Raw genomic sequence first — 15,559 nt, forward strand, 5'->3', positions numbered from 1 at the left:
AATTGAATTCCATACTTGTGTGAGAACAGGTTTGTGGTTACTAAATCTCAAGGGAGACAATCCTCCCCACCCCACCCTGCTACTAGCACCAGGGCTGAGAGAGAGAGAGAGAGAGAGAGAGAGACACTACTGGCTTTATCAGGAGTCTCAGTTCCAACTCTGCCACAAGTGGGCCCAAAGCCTTGTCTCCTATTCTTGTTCCCATACCATTATTAAAGTGTAGGTTGGCACTCTGACCTCTGACTTCCTGGCCTCCAGAACTGTGAGAAATAAACAATTATTGTTTAAGCCACCTAATGTATTGTATTTTTGTTATAGCACTCCAAACTGACTAAGACACCATCATACCACTGGGCTCATCTTTACCTGTCCTGTTAGGCAGCACCTCCACGAGGGAGCTAGGCAGAAACATTTGATTGACTGAACTTAAGTCATGGTCACTGGTTGCAAGGTTCCAAGGAAAAGGTGTTCTCTCACTTCAGCTTTCATGATGGGAGGTAGATCAGTTTTCTCCTAGGACTCCCTTTCCACTGGGAAGGGGTTGGATGCATGTTCAGAGGCGGCTGAACTTCTCTTATCCGCTTGGGTCTCTGCCCCACCCATTTCCCCCTACCTTTGCCCCATGCTCCAGGAATGTTAGCTTCCTTTCCTCTCCTCTCCTCTCCTCTCCTCTCCTCTCCTCTCCTCTCCTCTCCTCTCCTCTCCTCTCCTCTCCTCTCCTTTCCTTTCCTTTCCTTTTGTGACATTTACCTGCCTTCATGCAATATCTTGGAGTTCTCTCCTCTTAAATTGGTTGTAAATCTTGCTCTCTACTTCTTCATATATTGCAGAAAAACTCATGGACTTTATTCTTTTGAAAGTGTTCCTCTTGTGCCTTGTCAGAATCTTTGAGTTCAGTTCAATTAAATTCTATAAACCTTAACAAACCCATTTTTTCTAGTTCAGAGAATGGATACTTTTTGTGGGAATTTCCTGATTGTGGGTTTTGTAGATGCATAGTCCAGGCTCTCAGGGATCTTAAGGTCTAGTGGAGGAGACTTAGAAACTCAGATTACTAAAATCCTTTGTCTGGGTTTCTCTTTTCAAATTCTTTCAGGAGTTGAAAAGCCTGTTCTACTTTTACTTCTTGAGGCTCTTGCTTATTAGATAGTAAATAATTATATATTAATATTATGGTATGCTTCAAAGATGTGAATTTTGAATGCTTTTCACAGACATGCTAAAGCACATTGTATGTATGATCTCACTTAGAAATAGTGTCCAAACTTCTGCTGATGTTACTGTTGGGTTGGTGTTCTCAGTCTAGGCTTGTCCCCTCATTGTCTCTACTCCAGGTACTCTAGGTCTGGCTCAGATACACCCTGCTGTTATCTCTCAGTTCCTTTGGGGGCCTCTCTCAAGCCAATCCCAGGAAGCTATCTGGGCTCCCTGCCATACTGTGTTTTGTCTATGCAGGAACTGACTTCTGTAAGGCTGAGAATGATTTTTTCCTATAGCTAAAGTTTGGGTTGGGCACCTGTAGTCCTAACATAATGCCTGGGCATCTAGTCTTGAGAAGCTTTATGGGTCCTGTGCTGAATTTGACTTTCCATGTGTGTCCCTCATTCCCCTTGTAAGAATCCACTATCCCCCAACCCTTGACTTTCTGTTTCTGCTCTTAGAGATCCTCTGGGCCACAGCCATGCTGGGCTAATTGAGATTCTCCAAGCCCAGGACATGGCCTAGGTAATCTGGTCCCCCACATGCTCGTGTTTTCTGTGTACTTTGCTGTTCTGTGCTGCCTTCCCTCCTATGCAGTGCGGTGGAGCAAGGGGTATGGTCTTTTAGAAATAGTATTTTGCACTTAACAAAGACCCTGAACATACAGACCCAGGAATAAATGTAGACTCCACCAGGGAAAGCCACTTAATTGTATTAAACTCTCAGACTTACCAGATGAAGGATAAATCCGATTTACCAAAGCTAAGAGTGGCTAATACTCTGGATGAAAGTCCAGATTTAAGAGGATGGTTCTTGTTAGTTAGCATAATGGGCTGAAGTAGACATAATGGAATTTTGCTGTTGCAGATTTCAGATGTGTCACTTTTATTGCCCAAATTCCCAACTGCATAAGCTCATGCTTAGTAATAGCTTAGTGGCAGACCACCAAACTAGTATAACTCTGATACAAAATTGTCTCCACACGGCACACAAAGAAGCCAAGGAACAATTTATTTAGGGTTTTTGGTTGAAGTGTAAGCAAAGTGAGAATCAGTGGCGTGATTACCTAAGGCTGCCCAAACACCTAATTCAAATAGCATTTTCTTTTTTCTTTTTTTGTGGGAAAATATAAATTACTAAGATTCATGAAGAAGGAAATCTGAGTAGGCAAATATTTGCTGTAGACAGTAAAAACAATTTAAAGAATGACATAAAAAAGGCATTGAAAGAAGAGTTACTTATTCTTCTCAAACTATTCCAAAAAATAGAAGAGGAAAAACAACTTCCAAGTTCCTTCTATGAGGCCAGGATCACCTTAATACCAAGACCAGATAGAGACACCACAAAAAAATATAACTACAGGCCAGTGTCTCTGATGAACATAGATGCAAAAATCCTTAACAAAATATTAGCAATATGAATCCCGCAAAGCAGTGAAAAATAATCATTCATCATTATCAAGTGGGATTTATTCCTGGGCTTCAAGGATGGTTCAATATTTGCAAATCAATCAATGCGATATATCACATCAATAAGAGAAAGGATAAAAACCATACGGTCATTTCAATAGATGCAGAAAAAGCATTTGACAAAGTGTAATATCTATTCATGATAAAAATCCTCAACAAAGTAGGTTTAGAGGGAAAACACCTCAACATAATAAAGGCTATATATGAAAAACCCACAGTGAACATCATATTCAATGGGGAAAAACTGAGGATCTTTCCCCTAAAGGCAGCAACAAGACATGGATGTCCACTCTCAGCACTCTCATTCAACATAGTACTGGAAATCCTAGACACAGCAATCAGACAAAAAAAAAAAAAAAGAAAGTCATCTAAACTGGTAAGGAAGAAGTAAAACTTCCACTATTTACAGATGACATGACTGTATATAGAAAACCTAGGGGCACATGGGTGGCTCAGTCTTCGGCTGATCTGTGATCTCAGAGTCCTGGGATTGAGCCCCACATCAGGCTCCTTTCTCAGTGGGGAGCCTGCTTCTCCCTCTGACTGACGCTCCCCCTGCTTGTTCTCACTCTCTCTGTGTCAAATAAGTAAAGAAAAAAATCTTAAAAAAAAAAAAAAAGGAAATCTGAAAGACCACCAAAAATCTATTAGAACTGATAAATAAATTCAGTCACAGATAAAAAAAACCAATGTTCAGAAATGTGTTGCATTTCTATACATTAATAATGAAGCTATAGAAAGAGAACTTAAGATAACACTCCCATTTACAATTGCAAGAATAATAATAATATACCTAGGAGTAAAGCCAACCAAAGAAGTGAAAGACCTGTATTTTAAAAACTATAAAACATTGATGACAGAAATAATTGAAGATAACACAAAGAAATGGAAAGCAATTCCATGCTCATGGATTGGAAGAACAAGTATTTTCAAAATGTCTATACTACCTAGAGCAATCTACACATTTCATGCACTCTCTATCAAAATAACAGTAGTGTTTTTCACAGAACCTCAACTAACAATCCTAAAATTTGTATGGAACAACAGAAGACCCCAAATAGCCAAAGTAATCTTGAAAAAAAAAAAAAAAAGCAAAGCTGGAGATATCAGACTTCGAGTTATATTGCAAAGTAACATAATCAAAACAGTATGATCCTGGCACAAAAATAGACACATAAATCAATGGAACAGAATAGAAAACCCAGAAATAAAGCCACAATTACGTGCTCAATTAATCTTTGACAAAGCAAGGAAGAATATCCAAGGGGAAAAAGACAGTCTCTTCAACAAATGGTGTTGGGAAAACTGAGAGCTACATGCAAATGAATGAAAGGGGGCTATTTTCTTACACAAAAATAAATTCAAAATAGGTTAAAGACCTAAATGTGAGACCTGAAACCATAAAAATCCTAGAAGAGTGCACAGGCAGTAATTTCTCTGACATCGGCTACAGCAACATTTTTCTAAATTTGTTTCCTGAGCAAGACAAATAAAAACAGAAATAAACAATTGGGATTGCATAAAAATGAAAAGCTTCTGCACGGTGAAAGAAACAACAGCATTAAGAGGCAACTTACTGAACGGGAGAAGATACTTGCAAATAACATATCTGATAAAGGGTTTGTATCCAAAATATATAAAGAATTTATACACCTCAACACCAAAAAAGCAAATGATCCAATTAAAAATGGGCAGAAGACATGAATGGACGTTTCTCCAACCACAACATACAGATGGCCAACAGATACATGAAAAGATGCTCAACATCACTCATCATCACGGAAATGCAGATCAAAACTGCAGTGAGATGCTGCCTCACGCCTGTCAGGATGGCTAAAATCAAAGTCAAAAGACGTAAGTGTTGGGGAGGATGTGGAGAAAAAGGAACCCTCATACCCTATGGGTGGGAATGCAAACTGGTGCAGCCCCTGTGGGAAAGAGTATGGCGGTTCCTCAAAATGTTAAAAATAGAACTACCCTATGATCAAGTAATTTCACTATGGGTAGTTATCCAAAAGTACAAAAACATTAACTCAAAGGGATATGTGCACTCCTATGTTTCTTGCAGCATTATTTACAATAGCCAAATTGCGGAGACAGCCCAAGTGTCCATTGACAGATGAATGGATCAAGAAGAAGTGGTATAAATATACAATGGAATATTATTCAACCATAAAAGGAATGAAATTTTGCTATTTGCAGTGACACAGATGGATCTAGAGGGTATAAGGCTAAGCAAAATAAGACAGTCAAAGACAAATACCATATGATTTCACTGACATGAGGAATTTAAAAAAAGATGAGCAAAAGAAAAAAAAAGAGAGAGGGAAAGACAAATCAAGAAACAGACTAAACTGTAGAGAACAAACAAATGGTCACCAGAGGGGAGGGGGTGGGGGATGGGTGAAATAGGGGATGGGGATAAAGGAGTGTACTTATCCTGATGAGTATTGGGTGATGTATGGAAGTGTTGAATCACTATATTGTACACATTTTGTTAACTGTACTGGAATTAAAACAATAAGTGAAGGTAAAAAAAGAAAAACACAAGGTCCAACTGGCTTTATTTATTTTTTTCCCCAGAATAGAATCTGAATTTTCTTTAAAAAAATTTTTTTTATTATGTTATGCCAACTGGCTTTAAAGCAAGTTTGTTCAAACCTTCAAGGAATCATGCTATTGAAATAATTACAGAGTGTATAGACCACCTAAATCAGTCATTGGCCTGGGTATGGAATTCCAGGTTGAAAATCACTTTCCTCAGAATTTTGAAGGTATCCATCATCCTATAGCTTCCAGTATTGTTGCAAAGTGTGATGCTATTTTAGGGCGCCTGGGTGGCTCAGTGGGATAAGCCTCTGCCTTCGGCTCAAGTCATGATCTCAGGGTCCTGGGATCGAGTCCCGCATTGGGTTCTCTGCTCAGCAGGGAGCCTGCTTCCCCCTCTTTCTCTGCCTGCCTCTCTGCCTACTTGTGATCTCTCTCTCTCTGTCAAATAAATAAATAAATAAATAATCTTTAAAAAAAGAAGCGTGATGCTATTTTGATTCTTGAGACCACAGATGGAACTCTGTAATCTCTCTGTAGATTTGTAGGCTCATCTCTTTGTCTCCTGTGTTCTGAAAATTTTCAGTCGTGTGGACCTATATATTGTCCATTGGGCTGGGTGGTCAGTGATTTGTTTCAGACTCTTTCATATAAGATGCTTTCCTCGAACGCTTGGCATCGTTGGCTCTGTGCTCATATTAAGGAAGGGTCACCAAAATAACCTGGGATGCTCAGAGTGAATGGGTGGGGCTTTCTGACTGGTCTTCATCACAAGGCCACATAGAGGACTCTTTCCTTCGGCAACGCTTACTGGCCACATCTCTATGTCTTTTCTTATGGGTCTGTCAGATTCTACTGAGCAGATCTTCCAAACACCTGCCTAGAGAATATATACATGGCTTTCAGGATTCTGAAGAGAAGTAAAAAAATCAAAGGAGAAGGTATTCTACCAGATTTTAGAATGTGTTACAAAGCTACACTAATGCGAAGAGTGTTAGTATCATATAAATTAATAAATCAATAGAATGGCATTTTAGGTAGTCCAGAAATGGATTGTTTTATGTATAAAAATGTAGTGTATGGCCAAGTGGATATCATAAATTCGTGTGGGAAGGATCATTCAGTAAGTGCTCTTGGAATCATTAGTTAGTGGGGGAGAAAAGCTATCACCTCACCCTGTATGCTAAAGTTAGTTTATTTGTTTATTATTTTATTCAACAATTATTTATTTGTCTCCTATTATGTTCAGGACAGGTCAAACATTAGAAGCTGAAAAATAATTCTAGAGGGGGGAAACAGTATCAACATGAAATCATTATACAGAAAGAAATTGATAAATTTGACTGCATAGAGATTAGAAAGGAAAAAATAACACACTAAGGAAATTTTTTATACTATGCCCGTTAAAGAGTTGATCTCCTCTCTCTATAAAGAGCTTAAACAAATTGATCAGAAAACACCAAAACCCAAGAGAAGAATGGACAAAGAAAATCCATGGAAGATACATAAATGCTAAAGAAGTAGTTTTAAAATGTCTAGCCTCACCAGTAATTAGGGCTTATGTATTAAAAAGTGATATTTTTTTCTGATTAATAAATAACTGACGAATTAAACAATTTTAATAATGTAAGTGCGGGTGTCTTGAAATGGGCACATTTGTACAACACTATTGAATATATAAATCATTTTTTTTCTGGAAAGGAATTTGCAGGTCATATAGAAAAAAGTCCTGAACAATGAATAATGTATCAAGCCTCCTCCTTTCAGAGTCTGGAGAGGGTTGTTCCCTTTGCCTGGGGTGTTCTCCCCGGCTCTTCCCTGAGCTTCCCTCCTCACCTTTCGGGTGCTGAAGCTCACTTCCTCATAGCAGCCTTCCACGGCCTGCAGTCTAGATCAGATTCTCTTTTTATAGCCTCATCTAGAACCAGCATTCCGGGAGCCAGCTGTGGGGGAGGGTCTCACCATTAAGTAGGTAAACTTCCATTCAATTCTTGTGTTCTTTTTTTTTTTTTTTTAAGATTTTATTTATTTATGTGACACACAGAGAGAGAGAGACATCGAGAGCAGGAACACAAGCAGGGGGTGTGGGAGAGGGAGAAACAGGCTTCCTGCTGAGCAGGGAGCCCAATGTGGGGCTCAATTCCAGGACCCTGGGATCATGACCCGAGCTGAAGGCAGACACTTAATGACTGAGCCACCCAGGCGCCCCATTCCCCTCCCCTATGTTCTTTATGCTGCTCCCACCCTGCACTCTGCATGGTGTCTCCCTCTCCATCTCTGCTTTGTTGTCCCCTGAGAACAGGCTGCCAACCCCCCAAGTGTGGGGGAAGAAGGATCCTTAGTCCCTGTGCCTTCAGTCAGGGCTCCTGTTTTCAGCTTCACCTTCTTCTCCCCCACGCTCAGAGGTGGCTGGTGCCTTTCCTTCTTAGGATTTGCTTGTGTGTTTCTGCGTTTCTGAATCACCCATAGTGAGTTACTTCCACAATCAGAAAAAAGCCCCTAACTTTTTAAAATGAAAAAATGCCGTACCTTTGACCCAGTAATTTCACTTCTTGGAATGTCTTTCTTTAAAGGAAATAGGCAATTTGGAAAACACTTATGTACAGGCGTCTACATCACAATACAATTTATAATAGAGGATAATTAATTGCAAGCAATCTAAAAATCCAATATCAGTGTCATGGTTAAGTAGATAATGATAAAGCCATTAAGTAGTCTTTCCAACTTGATGACATGGAGAAAAGGCCTATGATTTATGTAAAATGAAAATAGAATACAGAACTGTAGGTACCCCTTCATTCAGATTTTATTTAAAAATATTCATGGAAGAGCCCGAAAGGAATTATTTCTGAATACTAATAGTTATTATGCCTGCATGGGTGAGATCTCATTTTCTACAATGATCATGGATGATCTTTATAATTCGAAAAAATTTTCTAGATATGGAAAAGATAAGAAAATAGAAAAGTTAATATAATCCTATGTTGCATTAATAGAGGTAGAAGTTTTGAGTCAAGAGAGGTGATAATCTGGATCCTGACCACCTTGACTATCACGTCTAGCACCCAGGGGAGTGAGGTACACGTTAAGAGGAAAGTAGACAGATTGCTGATGGGCCAGAGACTTCTGGAAATCAGAGTCAGCTGGAAGAATAGGAGAAGAACAGAATGAGCACCAGCTTGGTGGCTATTCGCTTGTGGCTACTGTGCTTGCCTGGGAAGGACAGAATGGTTGAGCCTTGTGTGACACCTGGGGTCAGAACCAGGGCTGGTGGGGGAAGTTGTAAGGTGGAAAAAGAAGTTCTAACAATCCGTGGTAGAGATCCCTTTCTATAAATGTCAGCGGTCATGCTGAGGTTAGTGTAAAAAGGAAACAAAGGATCCTCAGCGGAGTCACTGGAGGCTGGTGGTAGAATCATGAGGTCAGCACCCCAGCGGCCAGGGAACAAGCACAGCAGAACCAGCATGTTAGGCTGGGAAGAGGTTTGACATCACCCAGCCCGACAGCTCTGTTTCTGTGCGACCCATGACGTTCGCATGCTCCCCTGGGTCATAGATAAGATGACCTTGGGTTATGCAAAATTCCCAGTGCACTCCGCATAACCCCGTCCCTTTCTTTCCTACTCAGGAAGGCAATGTGAATTCAAGTGACTGGAACTGATCTTATTATAGGAACAATCTGGAATCCGTTCTGATTGAAGAAAATAGCACATCACTCATGAGCTTTAGATCAGTGATTAGTCACAGGTTACTTCCTTGCAGGGCTCCTCATAGCTAATTGACACATACCTGTTTCTCATTCAACCCTTTCATTTCACAGTGCGGGGTGGGGGGGGGGGTGGAAACTGAGGCCCAGAGAAGGAAAAGGACCAGAGTCAAGTCAGTGTGAGGAATGGGAGACAGGAGTCAAGCCTCCTATGGCTCTTTCTGTGACTGAGAAACACCCGTTACCATCTTAGATTTTGGTGGTGGTGAGGAATAGGCAGGTGGGAGGAAGGAGCGAGGTGGAATGTGCTGGGTTCCATCTAGGCCCACGTCAACAAGGAGACGCCTGAGTCCAGTACATACTTAACATTCTCCTTGGCCTCACCCGACTAGTGCTTAGAGGTGAGGTGGGGGTGGTGGGGTGGCAGTGTGGGTTATGCCCTCCCCCTCCAAAGAGGTATGCTGAAGTCCTCACCTCTAGTACCTCAGAACGTGATCTTATTTGGAAATAGGGTCTTTACAGAGGTCATCAAGTTAAAACGAAGTCATTAGAATGGCCTTAAAATCCAATATGGCTGACGTCCTTATGAAAAAATGTGGACCCAGAGACGGATACACACAGAGGGAGAATGCCACATGAAGACGAAGGCAGAGACGGAGGTGATGCCAAGGAATGTCAAAGATGGCCGGCAACTCGTGGAAGCTGGGAGAGAGAGGCCTGGAACAGACTCTGCCTCACAGTCCCCAGAAGGAACGGACCCTGCCGACAGCCTGATCTCAGATTCCCAGCCTCCAGGACTCTGAGAGAATAGGTTTCTGTTGAAGCCACCCAGTCTGTGGTGCTTTGTTACAAAAGCCCTAGGAAAAGAGTAAGGTGGGTTGGAGCTTGTAGCCATCCTTCATCCATAAGTCTTCCCCCTCTGCTCTGCCCCCACTGCCTCTGTGTGGCCCCATTCCCATCCCACGACAGTACTCTCATTCTTTTTTTTTTTTTTTTTAAGATTTTATTTATTTATTTGACAGACAGAGATCACAAGTAGGCAGAGGGGCAGGCAGAGGGAGAGGAAGGGAAGCAGGCTCCCAGCTGAGCAGAGCCTGATGCTGGGCTTGATCCCAGGATGCTGGGATCATGACCTGAGCTGAAGGCAGAGGCTTTAACCCACTGAGCCACCCAGGCACCCCGAGTATTCTCATTCTTAAACCACAGCCCATTTGCCTTCGTGTTTGTTGGCCACCAGCCTAGGACCCAACTCCAGTTCTTGCTCAAGAAGCAAGTCCCTGGCCTGACCCCAGACACCAGTCCAAGCTCAGAATGGATGAACTTTGAGGGAAGGGAAGGATACCCTCCTCACTCATCTAAAACTTTCTTCTTTCACCTTTCCAAACTAGGACGGGTAGGGAATACCTACTATAAGCACAGGCTTCTACAACCTTCAGGTTGGGTTGGCTCTAAGAGACTATCCTTTAACCCACAGATCTGCGCTCTCACCCTGGCTTGGGGAGAATCCCTTGGAAGAGGACCTCAGCCTCTTGGATTGTGCCCTTCTTATGCACAAACAGCCTGCTTTCTGCCAAGTCTAACTCAGTCCCTCATTTCATAGTGAATGATGGGCTAGGCCCATGGAGAATAAAAGTGACTCTCCAGTGATCCTTAGAGACTCACTGCAACAATGAAATGGACTTTTACTAAGCAATGGTTCAGTTTCCTGAGGTAGAGATCATCACTGAGGACTGGTTGGAGAAATCAAGGAGGGCTTCCTGAGGCAGAAGGACCTGTGATAGCCTTGCTGGAGGCTGAGCTGAATTTTGTTGCATGGCTACTAGGAGTCAGGGACAAGATTGTGCTTCCTCTTGTTTTTATGTCTTGTTTCTTGTGAGGCAGGTAATGTTATCTGCATATTATAGAGGATAGAACAGACTCAAAGAAGTGAAATGACTGACTTAAGACGGCATGGCTTTGTACATGTCAGAAGCAGCATGGACATTGAGGACCCTCTGATGTCAAAACTCATCTTTCTCTCTGCAATCAGCTACTGCCTTTTCCAGGGTGATGTAGTGTTTAAAGGACTGGTGAGGCTTGGAAGTTGGGGGAAGGGGCACCCTGGGCTGGCAAAGGACCAATGTGGGAGCACACCTGGATGAGTCTGGGGAACTGTGAAGAGGCTGGTCTATTAGATCTCTGGGATTCAGAGGGAGTAAGAGGAACCAGAGCTGGAGGAGTTATAGGGCTGTAACTTTCAGGCTGAGCATTCAGACTTGACAGGTAAGTAGTGTGTAAGTTAGTTTTGGGGTGAGGGGTGCAGGACTGGTGTTTTGGAGACCTATCTTGATGGAAGTGGAGACAAGTTGCCAACCTGGTTCAAAGGCTCTCAAGGAGAGACACGTGGCCCCTTGAGATGGACCCAGTCCCCCTTTGAACCCCAGCCCCAGATCTCCCTGGGTAGGGAAGGACAACCAGCTTGCTTCTGAAGGCCACTATCTGAGTGTTCTCCTCCACCCATGTCACCTTCCATGGCAGGTCGAGTCTGCCAACACTGGGCTCATCCCAAGCCACACCTCCCACATCCTGGATGGCTCATCAAGCCATAAGCACCCTCTGAAGCCCCTGACCATCCCTCTTCTCCATGCTTTCGCAGAAACAATGTTCTCTGCTCTAATACTCCGTGTTTTCTTCACCTTCCCAGTGAACTCCAATCCACCTGTCAAGATCCAGTTCCACTCTTTCCTTTTCTGCAGATGTGACTCAGGCAAGATTTGGTCCCTTCACAGTCCCTTCCACTTCTCTGTACTGCCATCGTCTGTTCTTACTGAGTTTTCGGTGCATGGGGAGGAGACATGATTCAGGCCCCGAAGTTGCTCTTTCTGGTGGGCAGACTAGAAAGGACCAAGGTAGGAAGGCGCAAGTGATCTAAGCCAGCCTCCCCAAATACCCAGGGGCCCAGGATGAGGAGGGATAGAGTGCGGGGCCCATTGAAGCTGGACTGTAAAGAGCACGGCTGGCAGGCATGCTTGGGTAGCAGGGTGTCCGGTAAGGAGGTGGCACTGCTCACAGTGTGGCCGGGGCAGTGAATGGCCATGGGGTGCATGGGGGGCTAGGTAGTGGGAATGGAGAGAGGAGGACCGTGGCAGAGGCATTTCAAAAAGTGAGTGTTTAGGACTCAGGGCTGCCGAGAGGCAGGATATAGTGGTGTGAGGGTTTAAAGTACTGGGTGGAGCTGGGGTTGCAGAGGTCAAAGATCACACAGGACTCCAAAGAAAGGGAAGATGGGCAAAGCAACTGCCCCCCAACCCTTGGAGGCACATCACAGCAGCATCAGTACACACCTAGCCTGTGATCAAGTCTTGTTTATTTTAGAAGCATAAACAGTGGAACTAGGAAGGAGTGATGAGAACGAGACACCAGTCTCCCAGACAGGGCCAGACCCAGCACAGGCTCCATGCGTGTGATCAAGGCCGACCCAGCAGCCTCAACGAGCCTTCTCCTGTGAGGGGCCCGTGGGCAGAGGGGAATCTCCCACGAAGGTGGGGTGACACTGGCTCCAGGTTTGCTCTGAACCAGATGAAGAAGTCCAGAGATGCCACAACAGCCTTGGCCAAGAGCACCCCAAGCTGGCTTGGTCCATGCCTGGGGCAAAGTCATGTTCTGGAGGGGAAACCACGGTGCCCTCTGCTCACCAGGAAGGCCCCAGATGTTCAAAAACAGGCTGCAATGAGGCTGCCTGGCCAGCAAGCACTGGCTTCCACTGCCCCCCTCATCCCTGCAGTCTTCCTGGAGGGGGCATCCAAGACAGCCACATTTCCTGGGGCCCCTCTGCTGGGTAACAGGAGCCCCAGGCCCCTATACATACTGCTTCTTGGAAGCAGAGCTGTTGGGGCGACTGGGGGATTTCTGGCCACTCTCGGGGGGTGGGTCCAGGAAGAGGGGTGCCCTGGAAGAAGCCAGCCTCTCCTCTGTAGTCAGGTTGGCCCAGTTCTGCTCGCTGGATGAGAGCCCATTGTAGGTGGGGCATGGCGGGGACGAGGGTCCGTCGCCCACAGGGAGGTAGAAGAAGACCTGGTCAGCGTAGGGCTCTGAGGAGTTCCGCTGAGTCGGGGGGGTGTCCTGGCCCCGCGGTGCCCTCATCTCCCGGCTGAGGCAGCGACACAGCAGGTGAGCCAGCTCCAGCACGTTGAGGACCAGGGAGATGAGTCCGACCACCAGCATGAAGATGATGAAGATGGTCTTCTCCGTGGGCCGAGAGACGAAGCAGTCTACGAGGTAGGGGCAAGGTGCGCGCTGGCACACGAACACAGGCTCCATGGTCCAGCCATAGAGACGCCACTGGCCGTACAGGAAGCCTGCCTCCAGCACGCTTTTGCAGAGCACGCTGGCCACGTAAGTGCCCATGAGCGCCCCTCGGATCCGCAGGCGACCGTCCTCCGCCACCGAGATCTTGGCCATCTGGCGCTCTATGGCCGCCAGTGCCCGCTCCACGCGTGGGTCCTTGGCCGGCAGCGCCCGTAGCTCCCCCTCCTTCTGCCGCAGCCGCTCCTCGCGCCGGGACAGGTAAATGACATGGCCCAGGTAGACCAGGGTGGGCGTGCTGACGAAGAGAAACTGCAGCACCCAGTAGCGAATGTGGGAGATCGGGAAGGCCTGGTCATAGCAGACGTTGGTGCAGCCCGGCTGGGCCGTGTTACACTCGAAATCGGACTGCTCGTCACCCCACACCGACTCGCCAGCCAGCCCCAGGATGAGGATGCGGAAGATGAAAAGCACCGTCAGCCAGATCTTGCCCACCACAGTGGAGTGCTCCTGGACCTGGTCCAACAGCTTCTCAAGGAAGCCCCAGTCGCCCATGGCTCCCTGGCCTCCGTCTGCAGGGAGACAGAGGACGCTGTCAGCATGGCATCCACCTCAGTCATCCTCGCAACAAATCTGCAGGGAGGGTGGCTGTGCCCATTGTGCCTATAGGGACACTGAGGCTCAAGGACCGGAAGGGACTGGTCTGGGGGCTCACACCCAGCAGGGTGGTCAGGACTAAAGGCTGATCTTTGGATGATGGCTACTAAGCTCTGGCAAAATATGCTAGGGTCCTTGTCTTGTCATACATCTGTGCCCTCTTGTTCCCAGCCGGAGTCCCAGGAGGACCCAGCTCAAGATTTGGATCCAGCTGAGGCTCCTGAGCTAATGGGAACAGAAAATTTGAGGAACTTACCTAAGGTCACACAGCTGTGCTATGCCTCTCCTTCCTTTTGCCAGTGACAGGCTGTGTGTCCCCAGATTGTGGGGGTGGTGGCAGTGCTATCTTCAGCTTCTCAGGGGGCCCAAAGCCTCGGTCCCCACTCTCCTGTCCATTGTAGCTCACCCAGCAGCCCTCACTCTAACGTTTCAGCTTGTGGTGGGGGAGTGGGTGGGAGGGGGTTCAGATGCTGAAGGCAGCACCCTGTAACAGTTCCACCTGTCAGCAATAGTGACCACCTGCCCCTTCAGTGTGGACACTGAGCCTACCCCCTTTCTCCATCCCTCCCCCCACCCCTTACCTGCCCCCCTGGTGGTGCCAAATTCTAGACTCTTAGAAGAATTGTCATAGCAGAGTGGAGGCGCAGGCCACAAAGTTCCCAGAAGGTTGGGGAGGGGAGGGGAGGGCAGGGGAGGGGAGACTTGGGGGGAAGAAATGCAGGGAAGGGTGCAGGGGTGGTCCTTCTTCCTCAGAGAAAAGCTGTTTCGAGCCAGGTCCTCACTCCCTCTTCCTAACTAACCTTGGGCAAGCGTCAGTTTTGGCAGCTGAGTCTCCTCGCCTGTAAAACGGAAATACTCTCACCTCTCAGGGTTTTAAGAACCCCGTGAAAGAAGGTTGGAACACGGCTTAGCAGAGAGCCTGGCCACAGGCAGGCTGGGTGAGCGTAGCCGCGGGGGCTCCCCCCCCCGACCCCGCAGCCCCCCTCAGCCCCTGGCCGGTGGCGGACGTGTCCCCCGTTCGCTGGCAGGTGGCTCCCCGCGCCCCACCCCAGCCCCACTCACCGCCTGCCTGCCTGCGGGCGGCCCAGTGCCAGCGGGGAAGCCGACGGCGGAGCGGCGCCCGCGGGAGCCGTGCTGGACGGCGCCGGGCGGCGGGGGCGCCTTAAATAGCGCGGAGGGGCGGGGTGGGGGCAGGAAGCGCGGCGGGAGGGCCGCGGGGCGCTTTTCAGAGCGGGGGGGGTGGGGGCGGGGACGAGGAGGTGCAGCGTCTGTGAAGCCAGGCTCGAGGAAGGGGCGGGGAGGTGGCCCTGAGAATTCGGGGTGTGGAAGGGGCTCAAGAAGCCTCTGGCGGCCCCTTCTTCACCCTCAGCGCGGTCTTCGGGCCGGTAACCCTCCTAGCCTGTTTCTTCGGCTCTGGAACAGGAGTTCTCCGGGGCCAAGTGTTTCCAGGGTGGCTGGATTTGAAAGGATCATAGCGAGAACTTTCTGATCCTGCAACTGACCTGAGGGCTGTGAGGGATGGGCAGATGGGGATGAGGGTGTGGGGGCCTCTGGGGAAGGGCCTTTCCTTGACCTTGGGGGCCTCTTGCCCTAGGTCGGAAGGAGGGAGAAGGCCACTCATTTTTTTAGATGGCCTCAGGGTGCCCCGCACTGTGCTGGGACTTGGCAGTGGAGGCTCGTCAGGACTGGGGAACCAC

The 15,559-nt window shown here is 46.9% G+C and overlaps 1 protein-coding gene across 2 annotated transcripts; it reads right to left on the bottom strand.

The window, feature by feature from the left end:
* Window positions 1-12,249: 12,249 nt before the first annotated feature.
* GJA4 (gap junction protein alpha 4) lies at window positions 12,250-14,992 on the bottom strand. Of its 2 annotated transcripts, none has more exons than XM_080802233.1 (2): window positions 14,925-14,992; window positions 12,250-13,777 (listed from the first exon to the last, which is right to left on the bottom strand). In XM_080802233.1, exon 2 carries the CDS (start codon window positions 13,758-13,760, stop codon window positions 12,759-12,761), a length of 1,002 nt encoding a protein of 333 aa, XP_080658359.1. In that variant the 5' UTR covers window positions 13,761-13,777; window positions 14,925-14,992; the 3' UTR covers window positions 12,250-12,758. The 2 variants fall into 2 exon arrangements, with proteins under 2 accessions (XP_080658359.1, XP_080658358.1); XM_080802232.1 differs by lacking the exon at window positions 14,925-14,992 and adding an exon at window positions 14,444-14,474.
* Window positions 14,993-15,559: the final 567 nt, after the last annotated feature.

This window comes from Martes martes, assembly GCF_963455335.1.
Source record: "Martes martes genome assembly, chromosome: 4".
NCBI classification, from domain to species: domain Eukaryota; kingdom Metazoa; phylum Chordata; class Mammalia; order Carnivora; family Mustelidae; genus Martes; species Martes martes.